The following is a 16,770-nucleotide window of genomic DNA, read 5'->3' as shown; positions in this document are numbered from 1 at the left end:
TATGTGATCGTCTAACCATACACATGTGTAGTATGTATGTATATATTTTTATTTATTTTTTTGGGCTGTATATATCAGCCATTTCATGTGGATTATTATATTGTGTAGAAGTTATATAGATGCCATTTTTTTTCATTTCAGAATCAGTATATTTATATTTATTACTGCACGCAATGTAATTTGGCCGATAAGCGATGTTTTCTGCCTCTTTAAGTAGCGTGATGTATTTCTGTTCCATAGTGACCGATTACTTACGCCGCTGCGGTTTGGGCTATTGAATGCACAGATCCATTTCCATGTCAGAGTCTGCGACGCTTATCTCTTTCGCTCACAACAATAACTCTCTTTATCATCCCAGGTATACTGTGATGTAAAATAACGTGGAGTCTCAGATAAACGCTAAGCAACTGACAGTCTTACAAACAGGCGTCTCATTATAGCGGCCAGTTTGCTGCAACACTAGATAGATAGAGACAGTCATACGCTTCAATACATTCGCTTCAATGCAAAGCGCATAATGCAAATGTATTACTCAGCAGCTTATAAAGTAACAGCGTATATGTATATTCTACGCACGTTGCTTTAAGTTAACCCTTGGAAATTCTCAGTTTTCTCTGAGAAATAACTGTTTGTATATATGTGAGCCCCTAAGGCACTAAGAGGTCATGTAAAAAGATCAATTCGGTTTCCGCGTGAAGTGGTGCAATCACCATAGCAACCAGTGGAATGTTCTTTATTTCAGTTTCACCAATTTTATACATAGCTGAATAGAGAAAATTGGTATGGAAGCTTCCCGGTACAAACTGCAGGGTTTTCTGGTGTTTTAAAGAAAAAAAAAAAAATATAGCGTGTAAAGAAGAATTCTTCAATGATGATATTGGGGGAATTTCGAGATACTCGGCCCTGCTTTACGCTGCCGCACTTCCAGTTGTAAGTGAATCAAGGTGAAAGTGAATGTTTTTCTTTAAGCGGCTCCCCAGATATTTGGCTCCGTTTAACTGACGGACAGCTAGCTTGGCTTTGACGTCAAACACGGCTCATTAACATTCAGAGCAAGAAATGGGTCAGCTCTGACAATTAGCTGTCCCTATCTCGCTCATACCTTCCCATTATCAGCGACGTCTTCCCTCCCCAAATCTTCCCTCTACCTCCGCATTACCACAATCTCAAAGGGAGATACCGTACAGAATGCTGCTAATTAGGCGTTTAATGATTAACCCTAATGGTGGAAGAGAGTCGCCGCTGCAAATCTCTTTATGGGCCGCTACTTACTAATGCTGAGATTTATTCATTCTCGGCAAATTGCTGCTCAACAAGATTTTAAACGTTGTACCTCAGATTGGGAAAAGACAGAAATCCTCTGCTTTTTGTGTGTGTAGCTGATGCCACAGCTGCTGCGGAACCTCACGGGAAGAAGTGCAGTCAATCACCATATGTGTAGCTTGGAGGAGAGGAGAGAGGGGGGACATGTGATAGAAACGTTTAATACTTAAGGGGGTTTAATAAGGTACAGGAGGAACGTTTATTTCAAAGGACTAAAAAGGACTCATGGTCTAAAACCGGAGGGTCAGATGCTTAGATGTAATGTAACAAAGTTTTACTGAGAGGGTGGTGGATAAATGGAACAGCCTCCCATCAGAGGTTGTAGAGGCTAATACACTGGGGGAATTTAAACATGCATGGGATAGACATAAAGCTATCCTCAATCTAAGACAAGATTAAGGACTGATTAACGTCTGAGTCTTTTACATCAGAAAAAATGGGCCAAGTGGCCAAATTCTATTGTTGGAACTATTTCAAGTTCTCGAAGTTCTGCAGCAGGTGGAGCCTTTTTGTTTTATGTGTTTTTCTTGCGTGTTTTATGCCGTATCACGATAGTTTGCCCAAATCCTCCTTTTTACTGTACATAGTGGTTGACCATAGTTCATGAACACAACTCAATTTACAAATTTCTACGGGAAAGTTTTTTAGAAATAGAATTTTTTTTCTTTTCTTAGAAATGTTAGTCCAAGGACAGATTGTCTCTACTGATCGCATGTTCATAAACATAACTGCGCCAGGCTAGAAGGTATTTAACGGTGGTAGGTGGCGTATATCAGCCATCATGGTAACTACGTTGCTGATCGGGATCCGAAATCTCAATATTGGCAACAATCAAAATTATTTATAATATATATATATATATATATATATATATATATATATATATATATATATACACATTTAGAGACGCCTTAAAGATAGGTCATATGCCAAGGGATGCTGTAAGAGATGATAGAGAAGAATGAAAGTAGATTAGATCATCAATGGACTGTTGGGGAAACTTTTGGGCCTCTATCAGAGCTTTTTTTGTTTTAGACATTTATATTGAAGTGCCACATATAACAGCCATGATTTCTGAAGTAACAACACTTGGGCATCATTTACGCCACAACTGGATCCTTACTATGCAGTCCCTTTTTATGGCCATGCGTGAGTCGAAATCTCTGCTATGTTATTTGGATTTAATGGTCACCGTGAATAAGCCAGGCGCAAGCTTCCTACGTAAAGCACGGGATATAACATGGCTTGGATAAAACACTGTAATACAATGTGCTTCTTTGTACGCAACGCTCTGTGTCTTGGCAACGTCTTGTAACACGCAACTTAAGTAGAAACAAACATGCTTATTTTTATTGTATGAACAGTGTTTATAAACATCAAATCTGAGCACAATTATGTGTTTTATAATAATCACAATGCCAATGTTTATCTGAAAGTGTCTGTTATGGATTTAAAGGTTTTCATTGATAACCGGCATTTCTTGCTGCGTGCCAAGACGTTTGCCAGCTTTTATTGGCGGATGAACCTCACTTGGTTTTCGACACGTTTCTGGACGCACATTTCCCGACATGTCCAATAAACATCTGTGTACCTTGCCAATCAAAATGGTGTTTATTCTAAACATGAGTGATTTGATATAGACAAGGAACAAGCTGAAAATCAAAGTTAACTTCCAGTCGCAAAGGATTTCACCGCGCTGAAATCTAAAACGCATAAGATTCAGGGATCATTTCGTAATAAAAAAAAAACGTTTGTGATGGGAGCATTTTTATCAATAAAGTTGTCACGGAAAAAATATTCATTGTGGCATTAGGAATGTTATAAATAAAGTTGGTTGGAAAAAAACAAGAATGTTAGTTGTGTGAGAATTTTTTAGCGGGATAAAATTAAGACATATTTACAAATAAATAGACAGCACGGAGCAGTGGCTTTTATTTATATAGAGCCAACAATTTATGCAGTGCTCCTTACAAAATATATATATATATATATATTTATTATTATTATTGTTTATATAGCGCCAACAATTTACACAGCGCTTAATACAATACATATATTCAAGGGGTATGACAAGACGAGAATTGACAGACTAAGACAAACCGATACATTAGGTGGAGAGTGCCCTGCTCGCAAGCTTAAAACAAAAACAATAACAAAAAAACAAAACAAAAAAATTATAAAAAATAAATAAATATATATATATATATATATATATATATATATATATATATATATATATATATATATATTGTAAGTAGCAATGATTCCAAATTGATGTCCTTTTGTTGTGTATCATGAAGTGTTCATGGTAGCCTGTTCAGCCCATTATTATACCACCCCATTTCATGTGTCCATTTTGGGACAGGGTATGGTTAATGTAGGACACGACCCGCCATCTTGCAGATTTTAGTTGAAATATGACGCCATGTGGAAGCTGTACAGAAAGAGATTTTAACCAATGTCACAGCTTACTGGTCCAGTCATGGAAGATCGGAGGATCTCTCAAAATCAGCCCGTAATTCCCCACTGTCCCCAAAATCAGGACAGTCCCTCGTGAAACCAGACAGTCGGAAGCTATATGATCTCGGCATGTAAAATGCGATTGATGGAAAACTGTAGCCCCCTGACATTCCCGTGCCCTGCCGTGTGTTGGTGCTGCCCCTTTCCATGCTTTAGAAGAACAGTAATGTTAAGCCTGCAGAAAGATGCATTAAGTAGTTTCTCGGGCAAACATGAGTGACGTGATTTTAGAATATTGCAAAAATATGGAAATCCTACAACGGAAAATGACATGGCTTAAGCATGAATAGCATTGTTATATGGACTTTTCCCCCTGTATGTTTTTAAGCTTTATGATTTATTTGTGAGTTTTGTCCTTCTAAGAACCTGGGATACAGCCGCTAATACATAATGTGTTCTATAGCTTGGTTTGTACGTGTTCCTCGGCTGACCTCCATCTGATGTAATGGCTTGGAGCAGTTACAGCTGCATTCATGTGAGACTGTTAACCACATGTACTATGGCTAATCTTGTGACTGCAGGCGGGTCAACAGTATAATGTAAACAGCTCACCTACGTCGTGTAGAAGCCATTGGCAGGCCAGCTTTTTTTAGAAACCAGTATTGTGCGGGTTAGCTGTGAAGCACGACACGTTGCTCCAGATAAAGACATTTCTGCGATAGGGTGCATTTGTTGTCTTGAACTTGTTGAGTTCCTGAAGACCCCATTTCAAGTTAGATATTTCCAAAACAAAAAAGTACTAGCTGTGAAGTTTTGGCAAATTAATTAGTTCTTTGAGCTGGAGTAGCAAATTCTAATGTCTGTTAACTTTTGCTACATGCGAATGTGAATTAAATACTGTAATCTTGGTGGCCGAAGACTAATAATAATAATGTAAAATGCATTCAGTATTGTTTTTTTTATCATTGCCAAAAGTATCTAAACTAATAGTGGGTGAAAAAACCATTTGCAGTCAGTAAAATGATGGTGGGTCAGTATTCAACCCCTAGAAACGGAACAGAATCTATATTATTTATAGATTTATATATATATATATATTTATTTATTTATTATGCAAACACATATAATTCCTATAAGAAAATACGGTAGATATTAAATGGATTTCTGATATATTCTGCTATTAATTAGCTCAGGGCTTGCGTGCAGTAGCAGTATCCGGCTGTAATGATCTCACTTCATGCTTTTTGAGAGCGTCTCATTCCTGCGCGCTCGCAGACCACATGACATTCACATGTCAGCAGCTCAGATGAGTCCGTAGCAACGCAAGTGTGTTTCACAAAGCTGGTGTCAGTCTCTGCAGCTCCTGTGCTTAACCTGGCTAGTCTCGTATTAGAACCTTGCTACTGTCATGGGCACGGCGATACTGTGCAAAGAATCTGATGTTCATTCAAGTCCATTGCAGAGTGAGAGCGATATCCCATTGTAGTGAATAGAATGTGTGAGAAAGAGAATAGCTTGTGTGAGAGAATTATTTTATTGAAGTGTAGAGGAGAGGAGGATCTTATTGCAGTTAATAGTATGTATGTGAGTGGGATCAAATTGCTGTGTATGGAGCATAGCCAAGAAGGATTTCCTAGCTGTGAAGGAGGCCTACAAGATAAAACATTAAAATTGCCTATGTTGCATGAGATCCCAGGTTTACACACTTTAGAGAGAACATTGTAGCCATATCGCTATTGAATGGTAAATGCGGTTAGGGGAAAAAAATACCACATGCAGTAGGGTACTGATTACATTTGATACAACATGTATAATGCCCTCAATGTATGATGCATCTTGCCGGTTGGGACCACCTGCCTTTTCTGAAATGTATATGCAGGACATGCAAATTATCCTCGTTATTCTTGATTGCACTGTGAACGTTCCTTTCTCCTGCTCCTCCTGTAGGTCTTTCCATTTATTTAACCCCAAGCAACAAAGGATGATTGTGTTTTGTCTTCTGCTAGATTTCGGGTTTGGCAACTTTTATAAGACTGGAGAACCTCTGGCTACATGGTGTGGGAGCCCTCCCTACGCAGCTCCTGAAGTCTTCGAGGGGCAGCAGTATGAGGGACCACAGCTGGATATCTGGGTATATTTCTTATCATTCTTTCACATTCATGTATTTATGTACGTAACTGTATCCATTTGTATGCATTCAGTTAAAATAAAGACTAACCTATTGACTTATTAATGTCAGGGCAACCATAATTGGTTATTTTACACTTGAATATCCTTTATAAATGTTAAATGATGTTTTCAGATTACAATAGGCAATGTATGTATTAGAGACTGGCGCTATTAGTAGACTCACAAGGGCAGCCATTTTAAATCATATGTCACGGGATGCGCACAATTATTCCGCCCTTTAAAAATGTTCCTTCTTCTTTGGTGGAAGCTGGTCTGGCTGCCTCAGAGGGAAATCAGAATCAAGAGAGTTTAGTTCAGGACATAGAACAACCAGCTATACAGGTTTTGCCCTACATGCCTCTGAGCTCAGCTGAGTTATAACACAATTGCATTGATTAAAAAGGTTAAAAAAATGAATATATACATATTCATATACATTTTCACTGCAAGGTCTGTGACAGATCCACATCTTTAGTAGACAGAGTTAAGGAATTGGACATGTCCAGGCTGTCGATATTTCAGCCTCTTCCGGTCTGTTTGCTAAATATTTGTCCAGAGACCATGAAGGGAAATAAGCATACCTAGGAGCTCCCTAGGGTTCCCACTCTCAGGATGTGGCCATAATCACTTAAAATGGGTAGAAAGTATGAGGTGGGTGGAGCATAACGAGTGGGTGGAGCAGGAGTGGACATGACTTAATGCTGCTCACTTGCCCAGGGGTCATACTAACCCAGAGTCCCGTGTGTATCCATCATACCGCCCCACAGCAATGAAAAGGCCATGATTTGGAACATCAGTAAATCTGCATGTAAGTTCTCTTGTATAAATACAATAATTACAAATAAAATACATAATATAATATAACTACATTATATATAAATCCTGTTTGAGACCAAAGCCTGCCTTGGAGCTAATCTGTAATGGGGTAGAGCCGAGCCAGCAAACATTCCTCCGTATTTGCACTCAGTATTTTTTTATGTTATGGCTCTGCTCATGCGTGGCTTTCTTACCAGCTCTTTGGCCTTTCTCTACTTACATACAGTGTTACCTAAAGTCAACTGGTAAGGTCAAGCCGCCACAATACAAATAGTCCCTCTTTGACATTTAATTTTTTGGGAGGTATACTCTTGCTGACCGGCTGTCCCATTTCCATGTGCTTTCAACAATGGCATTAAATGGGTTAATTTATATGCAGCTCTAGGACGATTGCTGTACATTTGGCAAATTCTATGGTAAGGTACAATAAATTCAACAAAGGAATTCTCCTCCCAGGCATAAATCCTGTAACATTCTCCTCTGTTTGTGAACTGCATCTTACCTCTAGATGAAACGGGGCATTGTCTGGGGGAAACATCAGAACTCCCCATACACGACAGCACTACCACAACTTGTGAGGACAGTAGTATAGAATGTTGATGACTATTTTAATTGGTAAGAATGCATTAATCTATTTGCTTTTGCTTTGTGTTGTTGCTGACTTGCAGATATATATACACACACACACAACGATCAGCCATAACATTATGTCAGTAGGTGAGATATATTAGGCAGCAAGTGAACATTTCATCCTTAAAGCTGATGTGCGTAACGATCTGGGCAACTTTGACAAGGGCCAAATAGTGATGGCTAGACAACTGGGTCAGAGCATCTCCAAAACTGCAATTCTTGTGGGGTGTTCCCAGTCCAAGGAAGGAAAAGCAGTGAACTGGTGACAGGCTCATGGGCGGCCAAGGCTCATTGGGGGGTGAAGGCTAGCCTGTGTGGTCAAATCCAACAAATGAGCTACTGTAGCTTAAATTGCTGAAAAACGTAATGCTGGTTCTGATAGAAAGGTGTCAGAAGACACAGTGCATCGCAGTTTGGTTAAGGTTGCCCATGCTGACCCCAGTCCACTGCTGAAAGCCCCTACAATGGACATGTGAGCATAAGAACTGGACCAGGGAGCAATGGAAGAAGGTGGCCTGGTCTGATGAATCACATTTTCTGTTACATCACGGATGGCCTTGTGCGTCGCTTACCTGGAGAATACATGGCACCAGGATGCATCCATGGAGGACCCACCTCACAAGTTATAGGACTTAAAGGATCTGCTGCTAACATCTTGGTGCCAGATACCACAACACAACTTCAGAGATTTAGTGGAGTTCATGCCTCAAGGGTCAAGGCTGTTGGAAGGTGCTTGACTCTTATGTAGTTGCAAAAATAAACATAAAAAAGTAAGATGGTATTGCATCCAGTGGGTTGTTTCACAACATTAATTTCTTTCATAGTCCAATGTTCTTATACAATATCTTACAATGTACCAACTTTGCCTTGAACCACCAGCACCCAATCCTGCTTCCTCGCAAGTTGATGAAACCAGCTGGATCCCCTTGTATGCCCATTCCCATGCATAGCTGTTTGTTGTTCAGAACAGTCTAGTGCATTCCCTCACTATCTTCCTGGTAAAACAGACGTGTAATAACTTTGTACCACCAGCTTTGAGGGTTTGCAATGTACAACCTTTTGTTCTAATAGGTCTCCTTTGTTTAAACATTCTTAAATAAGAATTAATAAGTACATTGTATACTTGATGGAGTTCATCTGCCATGTATGTCTCTTTTACAGTAGCAGCCTATTAAATAACTCCTGTTTTCCTCTTGTTGCAGAGCATGGGGGTTGTCCTTTATGTCCTAGTCTGTGGTGCTTTGCCCTTTGATGGTCCTACACTTCCCATCTTGAGACAGAGGGTGCTGGAAGGAAGGTTCCGGATTCCATATTTCATGTCAGAAGGTATAGTCTGCTCTACAGGGATACACAGAGATCCAAACACACATATAAAACTTGAATTGTGTTGAGAACTGTTAATGGTATTTAATTTCCTCTCTATGAAAATAATAGTTTCACGCACCATGGAAGCACCAATTCCTTAAGTTTGGATTGGTTTAGTAGCACTTGACTAATCTACAATGTGCTATTTCTGTATCCATGTTTTTTCAGTTCTTCATGAAGTTGTTTTAGTCCAGTTTTTTAATGCATTTTTTTATTATATTACATAGTTACATAGGCTGAAAAAAGATATGCGTCCATCAAGTTCAGCCTTTCCTATTTCTGTTCATTTGTTGCTGTTGATCCAAAAGAAGGCAAAAAAACCCCCCGGTTTCGCTCTTTCCAATTTTGCGCTAACCAGGGAAAAAAATTTCCTTCTTGACCCCAAAATGGCAGTCAGATTTCTCCTTGGATCAATAAGCCGTTTCCCCATAATTAGAGATTATATCCCTGAATATAATGTTTTTCCAGGTATCCATCCAGTTGCAGTTTAAACGTCTGTACAGACTCTGATAAAACTACCTCTGCAGGCAGAGAATTGCACATCCTTATTGTCCTTACTGTAAAAAACCCTTTCCTCTGCTTTAGTCTAAATCTCCTTTCTTCCAATCTGAACGCATGACCACGTGTCCTATGCATAGTCCTGTTTATGAACAGATTTCCACACAATGGTTTGTATTGGTCCCGAATATATTTATATAATGCTATCATATCCCCTCTGAGGCGACGTTTTTCTAAACTAAACAGATTTAAATTTGTTAACCTTTCTTCATAACTATAGTGCTCCATTCCTTTTATTAATTTTGTAGCCCGCCTCTGCACCCTTTCTAGTGCTATGATATCCTTCTTTAGAATAGGTGCCCAAAATTGCACAGCATATTCAAGGTGCGGCCTTACCATTGATTTATACAGAGGCAAAATTATATATTTATCCCGCGACTTGATGCCCCTTTTTATACACGACCTTACTGGCCTTAGCAACCGCAGACTGACATTGCACATTGTTGCCTAGTTTGTTGTCTATAACAATTTCCAAATCCTTCTCATTTGTCGTTACCCCTAATTCACTACCGTTTAGGGTGTAGGTTGCTTGTGCATTCGCTACCCCGAAGTGCATAACTTTACATTTGTCTACATTGAATTTCATTATAAAAATGGACTGAATTTTTCGTATTTGATCTCTACTTTTATGAAAGTTAGAATTATATTTTCATACTTTATAAAAAGTCAGTCACCGTCCACAATTACATTCCAGCCTTTTGCTTTCTCGAACTATATGCCTTAAAGCATACTCCAGTTTTGGTCTTATTCTATAGAGAAGGTCAGAAACAGAATTAGTCAAACAGGTCTCCGATGTAAGCTCTTTAGAACCGGAACCCACATGTAGCTGGGAAAAGGAATGAAAATTCTATGTTTCATAATCATCTCTATAAGGCTCAAAAACCATGACTTCCAAAAAAGCTTTGCATCAGCGGAGCTTGTCTACACGAGTATAGTTAGAGACTTCATAAATACTGGTCAGGGTGAACAGATGGCCTCATTTTTAGAGGACTCTCTCCTGATTGAGACCTCTGTATTTGTTATCTTAACCCTTCTTAAACCTAAATGTGAGTTCTATTTTAAAATTGATATGCCTTACGAGGCAGTTCCTCTGGGATATGAAGTCATACAATATCTCAGCATAGTTATGCCCTGTGGGGTCCCTGGAAGCACTGCCCCAGGTCCGACCTAGGGTGGCAACTAGATACCACTGCCTTTAGTTGTTGTGCAAGCAGGTATAATGGACTCATTCAGGTGATTGGGGAAATCTGAGCAAGTTGGGGATGCACAGGTATAACTTTGATTCAAGCTGAAGTTGGTTAACATCTTTAGCCATGAATCAAACATTCCCTCTTTGAAAAAGATTAGAAAGTGCTTCAATGTGATGTGCTATATCAGCTTATTTGTGATTAACTAAATGTCAATATACGTAGTTTTTTAGATTTAATTTTTTTTTTAAAGTCCCTACACCCCAATAATTCTAGCTCAACATTTTTGAGAAATTTGGGTGCAATTTGCATTACATCTCCCCCATGTGAGACAAATGATTTCCTCCTCCCACAGCTACTAAATTGTGTGTCTATATTGAGTAAAATATCATGGGGTTTTTTTTTTCTTTCTTTCCGTGTTATTGAGTCAGAAATACCCTTAAAGCTTGCTTCTCATTTTGCAATTACATATAAGACTTTCCCTGACCTTGATATGCCCTTATACAGAATCCTTTGTTTCTCTGGTGCTAGCTACATTTACTCAACATTTCTCTACTAACATCACGTTCCCGAGTGGACGAACCTTTTCTAGCAGATTCAACAAAAGCTCATCTGCTTGTCGCTCCTGTAAATGAGTTGCCTCCTGACAATTAAACATAGCAACATCGATTCTATGGGGTTCTTTTTTAACTGTCTGGAAAGCATCTCCCTTTTCGCTGTTTTTTTGAAGATCATTTAATTCATTTCATGTTTGCAATCAAAACATGGTCTTGTGGGACCTTAAATGAAAATGTTCATGGAACTAGGGCAACGTTATGGCTTGAAGTTAGGGCTTGTATAGCCTGCTAGTTTAGACAAGCCTTTTCCCTCTACATGTGAAATTGTGTTCTACCCCGATAACTAAAAACCACATCTGCATGTCACAATCTGGAACCAAGAAATAAAACATACCCATCATTTATTTAACTGCCATATTATAACATGTAAGTCGCCTATGGCTTCCATCTGTCTTTTGAAGTTAAACATTAAAGGTGTTGCTGTATTTCAGTAGGATTTGGCCCACCGAAGCAGTAAGAAGAGAAAAATGAGAGAGAGGATATATTTTCTTCCTCTAATATACATTGAAAAAGCAAACACGTTTATTTTTTTGCACAAGGTAGAACGTACAAAAGTCTATGTAAAATGACCCCAACATGCGTTTAAAGAAATAAATATAAAATAACTGTTCGTTTTAAAACGAGTTATGCACATGTTACTTAGGCATCCTGGCAATCTGATTTTGAGTTTCACGGAGGAACTCTGTTCTGTAACGTGCTGGCAGCTGCCTCTTGACACCAGTCTAAGCTGGGCATTCATACTGCATTCTCGATCTCCTGTAGCTTAATGATCGACAGACTGATAAGGGGATAAACTATTATACTAACGAGTACCAAGGTGTGTATGTGTATTCAAATCTGCATTTACCTCCAAAAAATAAAAGATATTATGATCAAAGTACTGAGATCAAAGACTAGAATTCGAGTAGCAAAACACAAAACTAAATATTCTTCTATTTTTACTAGAGCAATATCTAATATATCTAGTAAAAAGTTATCAATGATACTTAGAAGACAAAACTAGTGTTGAAAACATATTTCATAAATAATCATTTGAAACATTTTCTTATATATGTATATAATACATTTGTTAAAAAGGCCTTTCTTCAGGATATATGACAGCCACAAGAAATAATGAAGCAAATATTCTAGAGCAATTATAACTAGAAAATTGGTTGTTTAGCTGATTTACCCCTCTCAGGGTCTGGAGGCTTTTAAATACACTGTGCAGAATGGCATGTTCTCGCTTATGTTTTATCAACCATATTTTGTTTACATAATCCATAAAAACAAATACAGAAAATATACTTATGTTTTCACAACCCTTTTAATAACCTTAAACGGTTTTATTGCATATTCTCTTGTCCTTTTAAATTAGGGGTACAGCCTATAATCGGATATCCTTAATCTCTCCGTACCTTCTCCGCCAACCGTGTCCCTGTCTCCTTTTCTTTGCCTCTTCATGTTGTTCTTTCTTTGTCAGCTTCTTCCCCTGTATCAGTTCTGTGAGCCGGGCCTCCCAGAGCGCTTCTGCAAAAGGACATCACTTTTGTGGAAGTGCTCCAAGAAGTCAAAATAATGCAGATGGCTTATTGGAGAAAGAGAGAGATGCAGAAACTCTCTTCTTTCTCTGCGCAAAAGGATGGAGCCACTGCGCACACCACATGGACAGCCTCTCCCCCCGTTCCTCCAATTGGGGAGGTGATCTGCCCAGAGGCTCCGCCCATCTGCATATATGTTCTGGAAGGCCCGGTTTGCTGAGTGCATAACTGAGAGAAGCGAAAGAAGAAGCATGAGAAAAAGTGAAGCTGCGGAAAAGGAGATGAGGACACGGAAGCGGCAGAGGAGGTAGGGAGACATTGAGTGAGTGTTTGAGAGAGTGTGAGTAAGAGTGAGACAATACTATTTTACCCTTTTACTAATTAGTATTTTTAAAAATATATATTTTCTTTAAAACGGCACCAAACTATAGGGGTGGGGCCTTTATTTGTACAGTACAGTATAGTACATAAATTGCTTTGTACAGCCTAAAGAATCTTCCTGATGTCAATAAGAATGCGGTTAACAACAATAAGTGTATTGTGTTGGGATGATTTAGCATCTCTGAGTTACTAAGTGACCGTATTGGTGTTGACTCAAAATAATAGTAAGCTACAGAGCTGTAAATTAATTTGATTTCACTTACGTAGCCAGGTCTGCATTGTCCTGTTCCCCTAGTGCTTATCCTGATGTTTACAAAGAAGGTGCCAGGGGATTATGGTACTAACAAAGCTGTAATCTTTCTTCAGATTCCTTGTGGTGGAAACCAGACCTCAGGCTAAGTCTCTGACGTATGTAGATTTATTAAGATCCTTGTCCCCAGAGTCTCTTTCATCCTATATTTAACCATCTAATTTGTATCTTAACACGTCATTAGTGTAAAAGTTTAGTAACCCATCTAGAGACTCAATTCATCCATGCTCTAGACCTTATTGCCCATGGAGAATCAATAGCAGAGCAGGGGACCCAGGCCTTTGTATTGCAGAGTAGCAGCTCAAAGTCAGGACACCTAAAGTTGACAAGGATCATAACATAAAATGTAAATGACACCTATTTAAAATCTAACCACTTGGAAATCTACCCTCTTCCTCTAGCAAAAAAAGCATCACTCAAAACGTGTATGGCAATACTTTGCAAAACCCAGAACTTAAAGTTTTATTATTTTTCCTGTTACTATTTAATTTATGTTTGCCAATGAAACATAATAATGAATTGCCCTCACCATTATACAAAAGGAATACGGAAGCCCACCCTCCAAACTTTAAGTAATGTCGCTGTTCTTGTCTCTTGAATCTTATCAAAGTAAATGGTAAAAACTTGTTCCCCAAGAAAATCGCCTACATTATAGCATTTTTATAATTGGCTTATTATCTCTTTTTTTTTTTTTAATTTCTTATGTCAGGAAGTTCTTTCCTTCATAAAAGCAGTCTTGAAAATAAGAGCACTGATTATATAAAAGAAAAAAAATATTCTTTTATTCTCTTATTTTGTGAGATCTGATAAAGCGAAGTCACTGTTGAACAACTTGGATATAATCCCATTGCCTTGTGGATGGACCATTTCTTAAAGGTGCAGTCTTTCTGTTAAGCAAAGTTGAAACCACCCCAAAATAGGTACCTGAGATTGTCACCGTTACCTGCGGTTTAGTGGTGTTGGGGTCGGTCATTTTTCCACGTTTGGGCTATTAAAAAGTAAAAGAATGGCACATCACACTCACAGTCCATTGTACTGTATTATTTTGTGATGCAGTGAAGTATTTATATTAAATCATGAGATGGAGCAGAAGCCACATAAAAGTAAGTCTTTGCAATGGTGCTATGGCTGAGGCACAGACCACATCCATAAACAGCCATTCTGGATGTTAAGCGGTAAGCAGGGACATTCAATTTCTTTTGACTGTGCAACGTTTACCACTTTAATTTGAAATTGCTTTTTATAAGTATTGTACACTCTGTCTTAAAATATAACCATGGCGTAGTTATTTGAAATGGGTCGTGAAATCATGAGTCTTGCTGGGTGACCGGGTCCTGTTTGTGAAAATCCCAGATACTTTACACTGCCAGTCTTCCAAAACAGCTAAGACATATTAACACTATATACTTTCATTTTCAAGAAAGTATATAGCCTACTCTATGGTCTAAAAAAAATATTTATTATGTGTATATTAAGATGATTAGTAGACATAATCAATAAGAAAACAAAAATATTTACAATTTAATATACAATTAGAGGACACACCACCTAGCCTAGATGTTTAGAGGCAGAAAATAGTTGCATCATATAAAACTCATTCATTCGCTAATTCCTATTTTCCTGGACTTGTCTGATATCTATATGAGTACTACACTGGTCCCTAAAAGAACTACTATAAATATAAATCTGCTCTCAAAATAACTTGTTAAATTACTTGCTAGTGCTGTCTAGCTTTCTAATTCTCAATCATTCTCAACACGCGTTTCACTGTGTGTATCAACACAACAACGTCAGGGGAGTCCACATTGCCTGGTCTTTTAACTTAGACAAATTGTAATACTGGCTGCATAGATGAAATCGGGGTAGGTTTGGTCCTCACATCTACCATCAAGACTGGCAAAATTTGCCAAACCCTCCCATAATACAGCCTGCAGAGATTTTACCCATGTAATCACTACCTTGTTTAGTACTTATCAGTAATAAATTTCATCCTCAATTTCTTCACTGCCAGGTTAGGCCTCCTTTGATCCATGAGAAACAATGGTAGAATTATTTGGTGATCTTGTATATGTATATATACGTAAAATAATACCCTTTAGGGTAATTTAAATGATGCACTTGGGACAGAAGTATGCAAGACGCGCAGATGTCTTTAGCCATATTGGCATCTTCCGGAGGTCAAATTTGTTCCCTGAATTCCTCATGCTTCAACTAGAGAAATAAACCTTTGTGTGTCATGCCAAAAATATTGCTAAAAAATGTTGTTTTAAGAACAACTGAACTCTTTCAGATAGCTAATGTAATTAAATTGGCCACAAAAAATTACACTCATTAAATGATGACGTTAGGAGTTGACCCGACCAAGAGCTTTGTTTCAAGGATGTATTGGCCTACAGATATCACTGGCACTCATTCTTTTTGATTGGGTTAACAAATATGTTGCTTTTCTTTTCGTCCTCAGAATGTGAACATTTGATCAGGAGGATGCTGGTTTTGGAGCCCTCGAAACGTCTCTCCATTTCTCAAATTAAAGAGCACAAGTGGATGGTGGCAGAGGTCCCTGTGCATAGGCCTGTTTTGTACGCACAGAGTCAGGAGAAAGAAACGTCTATCGGAGAATACAATGAACAGGTCCTGAGGCTCATGCACAGTCTTGGCATAGACCAGCAGAAAACCATAGAGGTGAGTTTAAGGACACAGAGGGTGACACATCTGCCACATTTCCATACTCAAAATAAGCAAATGGTGTTTGCACTTTAAAATTAAAAAATATGTATACAATGAAGAAAAGTATCAGTTCCATGGATCTGCATGATTATTCTTCCCTATTGTGTTATTTTCTGTTAATCTGTTGATTGGTTAAGACAACCTTTGTTAGGGTAGATGAGGAGAAGGGGGACAACTTCAGGACTGAAAAAATGATTAGGTAATGCCTGCTATGCCACAGGCTCCTGCTTTTATTAAAGTATGAATATGCAGATTCTGTATGTTTTGTGCAAAGATTCCAGGACTTTCAGTGAATACATAACACATACATATGCATGCAACAACAAGACATAGACACTATGCAATCGATTTGATGCATCATTGTGTTCTCTTTCAATTCTTGTACTACTTTTCATTCTTTAAACCCTTAACCTTTTTTTATCCAGTCCCTACAGAATCGCAGCTACAATCACTTTGCTGCCATCTATTACTTGTTAGTTGAAAGGCTCAAATCTCATCGCAGCAGCTTCCCAGTAGAGTCCAGGATTGACGCGCGTCAACGAAGGCCAAGCACAGTTGCTGAACAGACAGTGGCCAAGGTAAATCTCAGTCTTCTCATGCAAATGGAGAGCATTTATGTCATTACTCCTCCCATTATATTTCAATTATTTGTAAGCAATAAGTGATAAATTTTGTCTTCCAACGCCAGGGGAAAAAGTTGATGTTCT

General features: G+C 38.4%; 1 protein-coding gene across 1 annotated transcript in view; it reads left to right on the top strand.

The window, feature by feature from the left end:
• LOC149298009 (serine/threonine-protein kinase SIK2-like) overlaps positions 1–16,770 on the top strand; it is an 83,469-nt gene that overhangs the window by 51,988 nt on the left and 14,711 nt on the right. Inside the window, exons 5-8 of the mRNA XM_089487871.1 lie at positions 5,790–5,914; positions 8,601–8,724; positions 15,798–16,018; positions 16,489–16,641. Coding sequence (XP_089343997.1) covers positions 5,790–5,914; positions 8,601–8,724; positions 15,798–16,018; positions 16,489–16,641 — 623 coding nt within the window. The remainder of the gene's footprint in view (positions 1–5,789; positions 5,915–8,600; positions 8,725–15,797; positions 16,019–16,488; positions 16,642–16,770) is intronic.

The sequence above is a fragment of the Sceloporus occidentalis genome, unplaced genomic scaffold (assembly GCF_023333645.1).
Source record: "Sceloporus occidentalis isolate IW3139 unplaced genomic scaffold, rSceOcc1.0.p SCAF_35, whole genome shotgun sequence".
Lineage (NCBI taxonomy): Eukaryota > Metazoa > Chordata > Lepidosauria > Squamata > Phrynosomatidae > Sceloporus > Sceloporus occidentalis.
Note: the sequence above shows the minus strand (reverse complement) of the source record. Positions and strands in the feature narration are given on the sequence as shown.